This window comes from Callospermophilus lateralis, chromosome 8, assembly GCF_048772815.1.
Source record: "Callospermophilus lateralis isolate mCalLat2 chromosome 8, mCalLat2.hap1, whole genome shotgun sequence".
In the NCBI taxonomy this organism is placed as follows: Eukaryota; Metazoa; Chordata; class Mammalia; order Rodentia; family Sciuridae; genus Callospermophilus; species Callospermophilus lateralis.
The window spans coordinates 113267219-113282155 of record NC_135312.1 but is presented as its reverse complement, the minus strand read 5'-3'; the positions used below and the strand labels follow the sequence as shown (position 1 = coordinate 113282155).

The window sequence follows — 14937 nt, the reverse complement described above, 5'->3', positions numbered from 1 at the left end:
ATCCCTTAATGACTTAATGCTCTGTTCGGTACAACAACAACAACAACAACAAAATATCACCTCTTGAGTCCCCAGTTTCCATCTAGTCCTAAACTCTGTTGATTCCAAAACGTTTACCTTGTTTTTTTTTAAAAAAAGATATTTTTTTAAGAGAGAGAGAGAGAGAGTTTTTTAATATTTATTTTTCAGTTATTGATGGACACAACATCTTTGTTGGTATGTGGTGCTGAGGATCGAACCCGGGCCGCATGCATGCCAGGCGAACGCGCTACCTCTTGAGCCACATCCCCAGCCCCAATTTACCTTGTTTTTAATCTAAAATTTTGGACATGTAAAATACTCGAGATACTAAGCTCAAAAAGGAAGTTTCTCTATCATCCTTTTCCTCCAAGTCCCTTGGTTTCCTTCCCCAGAGATAATTGCTCTTTCTGCTGCCTTCCAGAGAAACCCTATCACACTAGTAAGTATTATTTCCTGTTTTCTTTTCTTTTTTTTTTTTTAACACAAATTTATATACTGTCCTGAATCTTACTTTTTTCTCTTCCAATTTCATCTTGAAATTATTTCATGAGTGTATACAGAGAGCTTTCTTTGCCCCCTCCCCATTGTTTGGAGTTCTTTTTGATAGAAATTTAGGTTGTTCTTTTTGTATTTCCAAACCTTCTTCAATAACACTGTGAATCCTTCTGTTTGTACAAGGGCAAGTACAGGATACCTCAGAAGTGGGGAGGCAGGAGAGGCAGAGCTGGGCACAGCATCACACTACCCTCAGTAGTCTGACCTCAAGGCTTCTCCAAGAAAACCCTCACCCAGTGCTCGCTCGGGGGAACTGGCAGGATTCAGCCAAGGAAAGGCCAGATGTCCAAGGATCTGTGGGGTCAGAGGAAAGTGGAAACCACTGGGGATCAGCCCTAAGAGTCATAGACAGGGGAGTCGGAAAAGGGTCGGGGGGAGGGTCACAGAATGAAATCAGTAACCAGGAGTGGGTGGGTCAGCAAAGCCTCAGAGGTGAGATTTAGGAAAGAAATCAGAAGTGGATGAAATCAAGATGGAAACCAAAGGAAGAGCCAGGGGTCACACCAGCGGACATGAGTGGAACAAACAGACAGCAGCTCAGGAGACTTTCTCCTCAAGTATTGTAGCTGTTCTCCCGTGACCAGCAGGGTCACAGCACTTTTAACCCAGTGGACATGGGTTCCCCAGAAACCACCGTGCAGCCTCCCGAAGCCCTCGGGGCTCCAGCCTTTTCTAGTCAACATTTGCCAAGGCCCGTTTAGTCCATGGTGACTTCCTGTGCTCCCTCTGCTCCCTGGGTACAAGGCTTCTTCCAACCCCAGGGTCCGGCAGCACTGTGGAGGAAAGCAGGATTCCTCTAGTGATGGGCCCTGTGGGAGTTGCAGGGACATTTCTTGTGTTGATCCAGGGCCCCTTGGACACAGCCATGTTATCACTGAAGGCAGATAAGATCTGAATTCAGAAGAGCTGGGCTTGAGACCTGCTGTCAATCTCTAGCTGGGAGACCAGAGAAGACTCCTTTCCCTTCTAGAACCTTCCATTCCTTAAAAGACCCAAAAGTAAGCCTTCTGATCTGCCTCTCCCACAGTGTTAGCATGAAAGCAAAAGAAATAATAAATGTTAGGCAAGAATTCTCCGTTGAACTACATCCCAGACCATGTAATAATGAATGTGAAGATGCTTCCAAAGTCTTAAAGGGGCATGCACAGGCCAGGTGCTGGTCGATTTGTTATTTTTGCGTCTTACTCTTTTTCTTTCCCCATCTCTGTACGTGTCTGTTTCAGTTGTTCCCCGGAAGGTTCATCTGCCTGCTACTACTTCCTTATTTTATGTTTGAATCTTCTTATCTAAATCTGGATGTATTTCAGGGCACAAGGGGTGGGGCCTAGGGTGAAACTGGTGACACTGCTAGAGAGAGAGAGAGAGAGAGAGAGAGAGAGAGAGAGAGAGAGAGAGAGAGAGAGACCGAGGGTGAAGAGAGGGACTTTAGCCAACACAAGTGCAGGAGAGAAGAAGAAACCCACACACAGCCCTTGAAAAGCAGAAAGACCTTGCAAAGCTTGGCATTCGTGCCCCTGAACCTTGCATGTGACCCACCTGCCAAGTCAGGTGTGAGGGCTCAGGGCTGGTGGCCCTAAAGGTGCAGGTCCAACACATTGTCTCTCTTTTGGGTGGCCCACTCCTGGTTATCTCAAGTGACCTCAACACAAACTCTCCCAGGATTATTATTAGCATTACTAAGAGGTAATGGAAATGGTCATGTGACCTTGCATGCAACCTTCAAGACCTCCCCAGACTGTAAATCCTAAAGTCCCCAGATAATAAAGACTGCGCGGTGTGCAAGGCATTTACATATGCTTATTTACAATATTCATGCAAACACATCTGGGGCTCGTAGCTCATATATCTGGTGAGGACCCCTGAGACCCAGGGGCTCCAGCAGCCCAGCCACACAGAGCCCCCTTATCACTGATCTAAGCATCATCACTGCGTGGAAATGACTTTGCTTCTTTGTGACACAAACAGGCTCACTTCTCTTTTTTTTTTTTTTTTTTAAGTGGAAATGTGTAACCAAGGTCTTTATTTTGTTTTGTTTTGTTTTTTGACATCTGGTTTTATGTTTCATTTTTGGGCTTGTACTTTTTGGTGCCGAAACCTAGAAATGAAAAATATTTGTTTGTTGGTTTTGGGGGGTGCTGGGGATGAAACCCAGGGCCTCACACATGCTACCACAGAGCTACACTCCCAATTATTCTAATTTTTAAAATTAGACAGAGTGTTATATACTAACGGCCGGACTGTCAGGCTGCTAATGCAACATGAAATTAAGCCAAGGTGAGAGAATATTACTATAAACAGGATGTCAGGATGAATGTCGAACCTCAATCAGATACCCCATCTTTCATGTGTTAATTATATGAACTCTGTACACAAATTACGGAAACACTTATAATTTAGATGGTGAAATGAAACAGATCACGGCAGGTGTTAATTGTTCTCTCCTGCTCTGTGGAACAACGGACCATATATGTATTTCAAGAGGCTCAGGAACCAAATCCAAGAAGTCTGCCTACTCTTCCTTCTCCCCAGTAGCATTTTGGAAACTGGCTTTGATGTGGTCAGGACAAAACAGGAACAAATGGCCTTACCAGACTCACCAGGCACCCGCCTGTCAAGGGAGGACTGTTTGACAGACAAGGTAGAAGGTGACACCTCTGGGACACCCTTGCTCATGGACCACAGATGGCACCCGCGGAAGTGCTCTGCTCTTTCTCTAGACCACCTGGCTTCAAGACAGCACTAACCTATCATTTGTTGTTGGAAGTCACCTCCATCATGGACTTCTCTCTGTTCGTCTCCTCCACTGTCCTGGACTCTGTCCCGAGCATCTGGAACCCAGCCTACCGAGTTCAATCGGATCCCCATCTTTCATTTCAGTAGTCCTTCAGGTCACAGCTGTTTGTGGAGTGAATGACTGAAGGAAATGTGGAAGGGGGAGGTGGGTCAGGTAACATTGTTATCACACCTCTCACCCTATAATCAAGAATCTGAGCCAGGTGCTGTGGCGCACACCTGTAATCCCAGTGGCTCAGGAGGCTGAGGCAGAAGGATCTTGAGTTCAAAGCCAGCCTCAGCAACTTAGGGAGGCCCTAAGCAACTCAGCAAGACCTTGTCTCTAAATAAAATAAATTTTTTAAAAAAAGGGCTGGTGATGTGGCTCAGTGTTTAGTGCCCCTGGGTTCAATTTCTGGTACCCAAGTAAATAAATAAAAGAATCTGATACCTTCCTCACCTGATAACTTCCTTCCAGGAAATACAGCCCCCCCCCAAAAAAATCCTGGGGAATTAGAGGAATTGCTTAATGCAAAATTATGAGTCCCTAGTGATGAGATGTCATGTTTAGAGTTCCTTGGTGGGGGAACGGGACATTTCACAGGCCTGCCCCCACGTGAAGCTCAGGCCACTTGATCCCCCTGGGAGCAGGACTTGGAAGTGAAGGGGCTGCTCTTTTCACTGGAAGCTCAGTGCTCTATGTATGTGACAGGCTTTAATAAGGGAAAATAGTGACCTAATTTGTTTGTCCTGACATATTTCCTTGAAGAAGAAATGGTCAGAAAAATGGCCAGTGGAAAGCAGTGCAGGTTAATGGCCGACGTCAGGCACCGAGAGGGAGCTTAGGCCCTTTCTCTACAGCCATCAGACACCTACAGGTGACAATGCCTTATGACAACAGAACATTTAAAAATGTCTCTTTTATGCTCATTTTGAGGAGGGTTCTCTGGAAAAGCACCTTCATGCAGCAGTGGGTTCTGGGGATTTACCTGTGATGCTTTATATTACATATTTTTTTTTATCTCCATGTGTTGAAAAGCTCCCTATAATTGCAATTCAATATTCTGGCCTTGCACAGTGGCACATGTCTGTCATCCCAGTGCTCGGGAGGCTGAGGCAGGAGGATCAGGAGTTCAAAGCCAGCCTCAGCAACTTAGCGAGGACCTGAACAACTTAGTGAAAACCTGTCTCAAAATAGAAAGGGCTGAGGACCTGGCTCAGGGATTAAATGCCCCTGGGTTCAATACCTGGTACCCATTCCCCCCCCCAAAAAAATACACAAAACACAACAACAACAACAACAAAATCTTGTTCTGCCACGAAGGAGATGTTGTTTATTTCTTTAAACATTTTATACTTACTTATTATTTATTTACTTATAGGGAAAGCTTGCTCAATTTTAATCAGATTTTTCCAGATCCTAAGATGTCTCTTGTTGGAAGTTATTGATGTGGGGAAGCTGCATTTTGGGCCCTTTGACTTCACCTTTCCTGCACTGAAATCCTAGCTCGTAGACTTGACAGTTTAAAAAAAAAAAAGTATTTTTATGGGTCAGAGAACATACACATTTTAAAACCTTAAAACAAAATTGTTCCCACCATCGGTAGAATAAAAAGACCTGAAAGTGCTTTGAAATGGAGCTGGGGGTCATTAAATGATAGTTATCATTGCTCACCTGAGTACTTTTCTACTTTTTGTATATTTCTATCTTTTATTTGAATAACCAGTTTCAAAATGACTCCAGAATATCCCCCCAAGGCCCATGTGTTAATTTGGTCCCTAGCCTGTGGCGCTATAGGAGGGTGGTGGACCTTAAGAGGTGGGGCCTAGGGAGAGGTCTTTAGGTCACTGAGGGGTATCTTTGAAGGGACTGTGGGACCTCGGTCTCTTCTTTTCCTCCTTCAGTTCCCAGCCATGAAGTGAGTGGCTTTGCTCTGCCTGATACTTCCTGCCATGATGCGCTGTCCCCCACAGACCCCCAACAACAGAGGCCAAGGGCTCCTGGACTGAAACTTTCATATCATGAGTCAAAGCAGACCTTGACCTTTATAAGCTGATTGTCTCAGGTAGTTGGTCCAGGTGTGGAAAGCTGGCCAACTTCTGAAGAACTTGAAAACAAGTGCTCCCGGCCCACGCCCTAGCCTGGCCTGGCCTGCCAGGAGACCCTGGCAGAGGGAGACACTGCCCACCTCATTCTAGAAATCAGGGAACTTCTGTCCCCATGTCACAGTCCTCATTCAGCTCAGCAGAGGCTCAGCTTTTCCAGAAAAAACAACTGTAGGACAGCACAGCAGGAAATGGCAGGTGTGTGGGCTGAACGGTGAGAACAGGAGAGCAGAAAGAGATAAGGTCCACCACATCAGTGGTCCACACACCCCACCCGGAGCCCAGGAGGAACCAGGGAGAGGATGGAGGCCCACCTGTCCCCCAAGGTCCCCGTGACCCCAGGGCTGCAGCACCAGCCTCTGTGGTAGCAGAGGACAAGAGTTAGTTTATGGTTTGAAGTTTTCTTACAAGAGGCTTAAGAAGGAAGGAAGTTGCTGAGGTCTTAAGAGTGGTGCGGTGGCGCACGCCTGTAATCCCAGCTGCTCTGGAAGCTGAGGCAGGAGAATCACAAGTTCAAAGCCAGCCTCAACAACTTAGTGAGGCTAAATAAAATACAAAAAGGTCTGGGGGTGTGACTTAGTATTTAAACATCCCTGGGTTCAATCCCTGGTACCAAAAAAAGAAAGAAAGAAAGAAAAAAAAAAAAAAGAAGCCTAAGAGGAGATAAGGGGAATATTAGATCAGTCAGCAAAGACCTGCCCAGGTCCCTAAGGTTGGCTGGCTTCTGATCCTGCTTAACCTTTAAGGAGCATCAGTCCTGCCCTTCCACCTGGACAGGAGAACAGGCCTCCTGTGCTCTGAAGTTCACGCTGCTGCTTGAGCTACTGCCCTTGCGCTGTTCTCACTCTGTCAACCTCTTCTTTGTATTTATGAATTCCCTCTAACGATTCTGCTCATTGAGTTTTTATTGTGATTCTTACGCTAATAGATTCTTTAATCTACTTTTATTTATTTTTCTTTAATCTACTTTAATCTATTTTTTTTCAGTGATAGTTTCTTTGCTTGTTATTTTGAATTGTTGATCTAGAACTCAATCTAAATATTTGTCTAATTCATATGTACCCAGCTACATAATCAATATGTCTATAGTCAGTAGGTCTATGATCTGATTCATGGATAAACAGAGAGATGATCTTTGCTTGAAAAAAGATAATCATAATCCTAAATGGAGTTACTAAATTAAATACAAGATGTTCAGTTAAATTTGAATATCAGACAAGCAATGAGTGATTTTTAGTGTAAGTATGTCTCGTACATTACCTGTGTGGGTCCCAGAGGTGTACTGACTTGCATGGGACACGCTTATACTACAGAAAAGCATTGTTTATTTGTAACTTACAGACCCCGTATCTAGTTACCCTGTATCTTACTTGCTACATCTGGCAGTCTTACTCAGAAAACAACTCAGTAAACAAGCTTGATCTTCAGAAAGGAATAAATTCATTTTTAAATTAACGAACTTAGTGCTGTTGGTGACAAAGACAACATCATGTCAGCCAACCTTAGCAGTCACTGGATTCCTTTTTCTGGAAATGACAATGGAGTGGGGAAGTAGGAAATTCGAGTTCTATGAAATGTAGAAAAAATTCAAAACCAGATGAATTGGTTTGACTTTAAGGAAAAGAAACAGAGCAAAGACAACAGCCAGGCCCCCATTCTAGGAGCGAACTCTTGTTTATATTCACCTTCTTCCATTGGCTCAGGAAACGTTTCTGTGCGAACTCACCAACGAAGAGAGATTGTCTCATTTGTTTTCTGTTACATCAAGTTTATCTCTTTTTCAAGTTTTTAAATCCGCTTTGACTGGCTTGAAAACTAGTGTCTATGGAACTTGGAGTCCCTTTGTTTCCCTTCAACAATTCTCCCCCAATGCACGTAAATTTCTGTCCCTTTTGCAAGTTATCCTGCCGTTGAACGCATATTTCTGGGTCTTCCATGTTTTGAGAAGAAGGTGTGTAAGGACGCTTTCTCTGAAGCGACATAGTATTTTTCTACAGAAAAGTGGAGGGGACGATAATTGTTTTCATTTGAAGAGACAGAAGTGAACCACCTTTAATTCATACATTAAAATATTTGGGGGCTGGGATTGTGGCTCAGTCAGTGGTAGAGAACTTGCCTCGCCGGTGTGAGGTACCAGGTTTGATCCTCAGTACCACATAAAAATAAATAAATAAAGGTATGTGTCCATCTGCAACTAAAAAATATTTAAAAAATTAAAAAATCTGGAATTAGTTCACATCTCGAAATGAAATTATCAAAGTGGATTAAGTAAATATCACATTGATTCAGGTATTACTATAATTTGATTTCATTATTTCAACAAATATAATCTTGTCTTGAAGATAAGATGAATTTCATGTCATTTGTTTATTGTGCCAGTCAGTCTCCACACTTGTGTGGGGACCCATGGCATACCAGCATTATTCTAAATCCTGAGATAGAGGGGTGAACGGGACCAGGCCCCTAGCTCCCAGGGAAATGACTAAGTCAGGACGATGGCACGTAAATCAATAAATATAACCCAGACTAATAAACGCCATAATACTTATGTACACGGAGCATCATGAGGGTGTGGAAGAGAACCTGCTGCATCTGGGGCTGGGATTCAGGAAGTCGTCACAGAGGAGTGGACCACTGAACTGGATCTCAGGGGTGCATCAAGCAAAGATGACAGAGACGAGTGCTGCAGTCGGGGACCCAGCACATAAAAAGGCCCAGGGGCCTGACGGCCTGGTATGTTCAAGCTGTCACATCGTAGGGCACATAATGGGACGTGGCCATGGTTAAGAGAGACAGGAACTCAACTCCAGCTGGTAAGACGGTGGTCATGAGGCCAAGGGGTTTGGAATCTGTCCTAAGAAAATAAAAAACCCTAAAGGGATAAGTACAGGAGGAAAAGGATGTCATTGGTCCTACAGCAAGATCACCCTGGAAGTTGTGTGAAATGGAGGTGAGATTGGCGGCAAAGATGTGGGTTAAGAAGTTAGCCCAGGTGAAGGTAAGGAGGGTCTAAACGAGAGGAGCAGAGAATGAACTCTGTGTTGGACACGCTCAGCGTCAGAGTCCTGTGACAGAGCCAAGGAGAGCTGGGTGGAGAGAGCTGACTGGAGGTGATGATTTGGGAACTGTCTGCCCAAGCGTGAGATTAAAGCCATGAAAGTGGATAGAAGGGCCCGGGAATAGCATAAGGAATGAGAAAGAAAAGAGGAACATGAAATGAGCAGCTGAAGAAAATCCTTCACAGCCCCAAGCTGAAAAGGAGCAACCAGAGCCATCAGAGGAGACCTAGGAGAAAATGACACATCGGGTCCAAGGAAGAGGAGAATGGCAATGATTGAGTCAGTCTGGTCAGTGCTACAGGGAAATGCAGAAAAGGACAGAAATGGCTCCTTTGGGTGTAGCTGTCAGGAGGCATCATGCCCCAGATGGAGCAATCTGGGTGCTGCACCTGAGGCAGGAACCACATTGCAATGGATTTAGAGACGGATAGAGCCAGGCATGGAGGTGCACTCCTGTAATCCCAGGAGCTCGAGAGGCTGAGGCAAGAGGATTGCAAGTTCAAAGCCAGCCTCGACAATTTAGTGAGGCCCTAAGCAATTTAGTGAGACTCTGTCTCTAAATACAAACAAGTAAAAAGGACTAGGCATATGGCTCAGTGATTAAGCACCCCTGGGTTGAGTCCCCAGTACAAAATAACACACACACACACACACACACACACACACACACCAATTAGCAGAGGACCCACCACCTAAATATTGTAAGTTTTCCATATTGATTAGAGTAGCAATGGCAAACTTTTTCTTAAAGGGCCAGAGAGTAAACATTTCAGATTTTGTGGGTCAAGAAGCAAAATACAAGCCAGGATGCAAGTATTTATTTATATAACTATAAAATTATAACCATTTACAAATGTAAAGAATATTCATGACTTTAGGTAGAACCAGAAAAAAACAGAAGCTGGCTGGGTTTGGCTACTGGGTCTTAGATGGCTAAAGCTTGGACTACAACCTTTTTTTCTGAAAGGATTTCAAGTTCAAAGCCAGCCTCAGCAATTTAGTGAGGCCCTAAGGAAATTAGCAAGACTTTTTTTCTCAAAATTTAAAAATATATAAAAAGGCCTGGGGATGTGGCTCAGTGGTTAAGCACACTGGGTTCAATCCCTGGTACAAAACAAAACCTTTAAAATAAATATGATTATTCTATGCATAATAATCTCTTTAAAAAGTATTTTTTGAGGTAAGGGTCTTGCTATATTGCCTAAGCTAGTCTCAAACTCCTGGGCTTTAGTGGTCCTCCAGCCTCAGCCTCCTAAGCATCTGGGACCACAGGTGTGTGCTGTCATTTCCTGCTTGTGTATAATTATTTTCCTTCGACTTTTTTGTCAACATTATTTTTGCGACTGATCCATCTTGATACTTGTGGCTCTAGTTCATCAATTTTACCTGCTCTTAGACCAAAGTGGGGCAGGGCAGGGGGATAAGAGGGGGATGGAGGAGGGATGGGAAAAGGGAAAATAGTGGCATGAACCTCACCAGAATGTCCTGTTACAAATATGAATATACCACAGGGAATCTCACCTCATGTATATCCACAAGGAACTGATAGAAAACAACTAAAAAACCCTAAATAAATAGAAGATCAGTAGAACAGAGGGAAGGGAACAGGGAAGGAAGGAGGGAAGGAAAAGGAAAAGTACAGGGGACTGACTTAGAGCAAATTGTATCCCCTGCTTGTATAATTACGCAAATGAACGCTGATGCTACCTATGACTTTTAAAATGAATCAAAAAACTCTTATAAGAGTAATTGCATAGACTATATAAATTCCAAAATTTGATTTTTGTTTCCATTTTACAGATGGGAAAACTTGGGTTTGAAATAGTTGAAATTATACCCAGGGTCACTGATGTGTTCCTGATCCCATGTTGAGTCTTTTCCAGAAAGAAGAGAGAAGATCACATCAATAACACTCAGGGTGCTATTTTTTCAGTTTGTTCAATGAATCTAGAAGTCTTTTTTTAACCATAAATACATGCATAATTTTTATATAATACCCAAAATCATGACATATGGATGAGCATATTGCACAGTAGTATACATGTGCTACATGCTGTTTTGTGAAAATATATATCTCAACTGCCAAAAAACATATCTTTTTTACCTGCTTTGGTGTCTCATCCTATAACTGTACAAAGTCTTATTTTTCCTCCTTCTGTGAATGGACATTTAGGTTGCTTTCTCTCCCCACCCCGAGTTTTTACAAATGATGCTATAATCAACGTTCTTGGCCACGTCTCTTTGCTGTACATTTTTGAGTGATCCAGGAGTCAATTCTTGGGATTGTGGAGTAAAACTGTCTTCGGGTTACTAGATATTTCTAAATTATGCTCCAAAATAGTTGTATAGAAAAATTTCCTTTTGCAGTAATCTGATATACTTGAGAGCCTGAAAATTCTCCCAGTGTGCTACACCTAGAAACATTACTTGAAATATAAGAAGGGACCTTTTAAATGCATAAAGAAATCACAAGAAAGCCAGGAAATGGCCCAGAAAATGGGGGCGGGGGAGAAAGAAATAAAAAGAAGTTTGTAGAGGAAATGAAAAGCCATATCACCTAGTGGGGATTTCCCAAAATAAAGATTTGGGCCACCAGGGGCCTAAGAAATCACATAATGCTTTGGGGAGGCTCCTATTCATCTACCAGGTGAAAAGCTAAAGTTAAAACCCCAGGTCATGTGTTTTATTTTTAAAGCTGCTACAATGGCCTTGGCAAAGGTCAGAGTTAGGGGAGGTGATCTTGCCACCTGTGGAACCCACCCAGGGCCCTCTGTGACAGTTTCTTTTATTTTCTTCCTCCTTCCCTTCTCAGAGCTGGGGATGGGACCCAGGGCCTCATGCCTGCTGGGCCAGCTCTCTCCCACTGGGCTACGACCTTGACCCTCTCTGATTTTCCCTATTCTGCTGTCTCCTTGTCATTGGCAAAGGCTCCAGTCTCCTGGGTCCCACCTCTGGTTACCGGGTTGGCTCCATTGCCGGGTCTAGTTCTGCTCACACTCATGCTGAGGCTCTGGTACCTCCTCATGCAGCCCTTGGAGGCTGATCCCTTAATGCCTTCCCCCTTCCCAGTCCCGCTCTCGGCTGAGGTTAAGCCTAAGCTTCAGTCATGAGCTCTCCTCAGGCCTGGCACCTCCCTGTCACCACTTCTTCCAAATCCTCGTTCACGGTGGCAAGACAGGAGTTCTACTAGATAAGAACTGGAGCTGAGAGCACTTGCCAATAGCTCAGTGGTGGGATCAGAGGGCTTGGGGTTCAAGGAGATAAGATGAGCCATCTTCTGTGTGCCAGGTTTTACCCTCGGTGCCCCCAAAGATTCCATGAGTGCAAGTGAACAGAGACAACAAGCAGCAAGGTTAGGTCTACACACACTGCAGAGGAAAGTCATCAAAGTGTCAGGCGCCGTGGTGCACGCCTGTAATCCCAGAAGCTCGGGAGGCTGAGGCAGGAGGATCACGAATTCAAAGCCAGCCTCAGCAAAAGTGAGACCTAAACAACTCAGTGAGACCTTGTCTCTAAATAAAATACAAAATAGGACTGGGATGTGGCTCAGTGGTCAAGCACCCCCTGAGTTCAATCCTTGGTATATAAAAAAAGAAAGTCATCAATGAGATGACAAGAGCTTAAAATACAAATATTTTTTCAAAAAGGAATAAATAACCAAGGTTAAAAAACAAAGCTGAACTTTATTTTTTAAAAGGATAGACTTTCTAGAAATGCAAAATAGGATCATCAACATCCAAAGGCCAATGGATGGTTTAAGCAACAGTGTTGCACTGAATCACCCCCCCCACCCTCTCCACCCGGCCCGCAGTTCCTGTTTCTCCACACCTTTGCCAACATTTGAGGGTGATGCAAATGATACACAGGCAGGCAAGTTGCAGGTTGCGTACAGAACTGAGCTCATCCATCCAACAGGGTGCCTCTTCTCTGTTCCTGGGATTCAAAACTGTAGACACAGGAGGACTTTAAACCTCACTCCCTCTCTGCCTCTGTGTTTTTCTTGTGATTTTTATTTTTATTATTCGTATTATTCTGTCTTGTTTTTTGACAGGTTGTTTCAGCGTTCTGTGTGGTTTCTTCCGTCTTTGTCCCTGAGTGCACTTGGTCCTTGGGGTCAGTTCCCACAGTAGCTCTGCTTGACATAGCCACTCTCTCTCCCCCAGGTCCCCACCCCCTGAAGCCTCTTACCTAGTGGCTTTGGCAATCTGCTTTTCCTGCTTCTGGTCTTCCCTAAACTAATCCCCAGATTCTCCGATTGCTCACTCTGCACTATTTGGGCTCCTCCCTTCCCGGTTGGCTGCTCAAGGTTTAACCCAGCGTTCACCATCCCTTTCCCTGTCAATCAGTCCCCAACCCAACGCAAACAAATGTAACCCTATTATTAAAATGCCGTAACTGTGAAACTGGGCCAACAGCTAGGTGATACATCTATAGCAAGGAAAGTACCAGAGCCATGGTTTCCCAAATCCACTAGACATCAAGCCTGGCAGAACAGGAAAACCCCAAGGTAGTATGGTATGTGGCTAGAGCAGGGATTTCTGAGGAAGAATTTTACTTAGGTCCACTACTTAGCTGTGTGATCTTGGGCAAGTCCCTCAGCCTCTCCTTGCTTCTTCTACTTTCTCCCATGTAAAACAGGGAGAACAGAGTCCACCTTACACGGTTGTTTGAAAATTAAATGAGTTAGTTTATGTAGTGTTTAGAACAGCATCTGACATATAACAAGCATTGTAATGTTACCTATCAGTCTTATTAACACTTGAAATTGGGACTGTCTCAGGAAATAGCAGATGGCAGTCCTAATCATTGAGGTGAGATATCAGATTCTACGGTGTAGGAAAGTGCAACTCCGGTTATGCAGCTGGTGTGTTCTTCTGCTTTTCCCTCCCTCTCAAGGTTCATGCAGTAATTGTGTGGATCTCACTCTTCTGAAACAGAACAGGGACTCTTCCCGTCCTTCCCGTGTTCGCCTCTGGCCATCAGAACAGTCACCGACACCTTCTGCCTCGTGCTCTTTAGCTCTCCTTTCTGTAACCGCCTCTGCTTGTGGCAGCTAATAAGTCCCATGTGGTTGGTGTCTGGGAAGTTCCTTTAGTTTGCTGACCGTGTGAAGCTGACATGGACAGGGTACAGCGTGAAGAACAGAGATAGGAGCGCCTCCCCCCACTGCACGGCAGAGTGTGGCCCTGGGCTTGAACTTCCTGAGGATCCTTCACTGGCCAAGACGTGTTGGCCCAGAGCTTTTTAAACCATGATCATCTATTTGGTCAAAATCCCAGAAAAGCTGTTTCCTTATTTGTCTTCTGGTGAGCTCCAAGTGGATTATTTCACTTGGGATAGTCCTCAGTTCCTGCATCGGGCTGTCTGTCCACTCAAAGAGAAGAGATATTGACTCAAAGGTCTCATGCTGGTCTCATGCAACTGCAGTGTCATATAATGTGGCCTGTTTGTTGTTAACAAATGCTGAACTTGGGATATATCTCAAAATACAGATGCAAGGTGAGACTCTGGCTGGTCAGTAGATTGGATTCTTCTACCAAAAATCCCCAGATGACTTCTTGTGACACTTATAAACTGACTCATATCCTGAAGTCTCAGCCACCATTAGCTCTCAAGCATAGACACTAATTAATTTTAAAATTAAGCCTTAGTTTGGAATAGCCTTTCCTTTGATTAATGTCAAAATAATAAGCTTTTATTAAGCAGCTTTTTCAAGTGGGCATTTTTGCATTTTTCATACACAGGGCATCCAGGCAGGGCCAGTTAGCATATTCAATCATGTAGCCGATCCCTGCCGTCTACTGAAATGCAGATTTCATCTTTGACTTCTTCTATTCCAACACTACCTGTTTTCAAGAATTCATCAGTTTTCAGTGATCTGCTTCATATCCAGTCTACGGATGATGTTAGCATTTACAGCAACTATTGAGTTCCTAATTTATGCCAAGCTCTTGTAGGACTTGGGGACAGCCAAAAATAAATTAAAGGGTCTGAAGGAACAGCTCAGTGGTGGAGCACAAGCTTAGCACAGGAGAGGCCTTGGATTTGATGCCCAGCACCAAGTTATCATAATAACAATAATAATTATTTTTAAAAACATGAACTAAAGAGGATTTTCCTTGAAGGTGCTCCCCGTCTGGTGGAAGGAGATATGGATATGTACAAAATTAGGGTTCCAAGCAATTATCTGTGTTAACAGAAGTTCAGGACCATGGAAATGTGACAGGGGATAAAACAGAGCTCCAGGGCAGGGACTGTGAACAGAGACATCGTGAAGGAGGTCATAGCTGAGCCTGTCATCCCCAAGGCTCTGGAGGCTGGGGCAGGAGGATCCCAAGTTCAAAGCCAGCCTCAGCAACTAAGGGAGGCCCTGTCTCAATGTCTCAAAATAAAAAGGGCTGGGGATGGGGCTCAGTGGTTAGGA

The 14937-nt window shown here is 44.1% G+C and overlaps 1 protein-coding gene across 2 annotated transcripts in view; it reads right to left on the bottom strand.

Moving 5' to 3' along the window:
* Nucleotides 1-14937, bottom strand: part of Tmem154 (transmembrane protein 154) — a 42320-nt gene that overhangs the window by 25395 nt on the left and 1988 nt on the right. The window contains exon 1 of one of the 2 annotated variants that reach the window (XM_076864919.2): nt 3321-3350. The exons of the other annotated variant lie outside the window; for it this stretch is intronic. Coding sequence (XP_076721034.2) covers nt 3321-3327 — 7 coding nt within the window. The 5' untranslated portion in view covers nt 3328-3350. Of the gene's footprint in view, nt 1-3320; nt 3351-14937 lie in introns of those variants that run through there. 2 annotated transcript variants of the gene reach the window in all.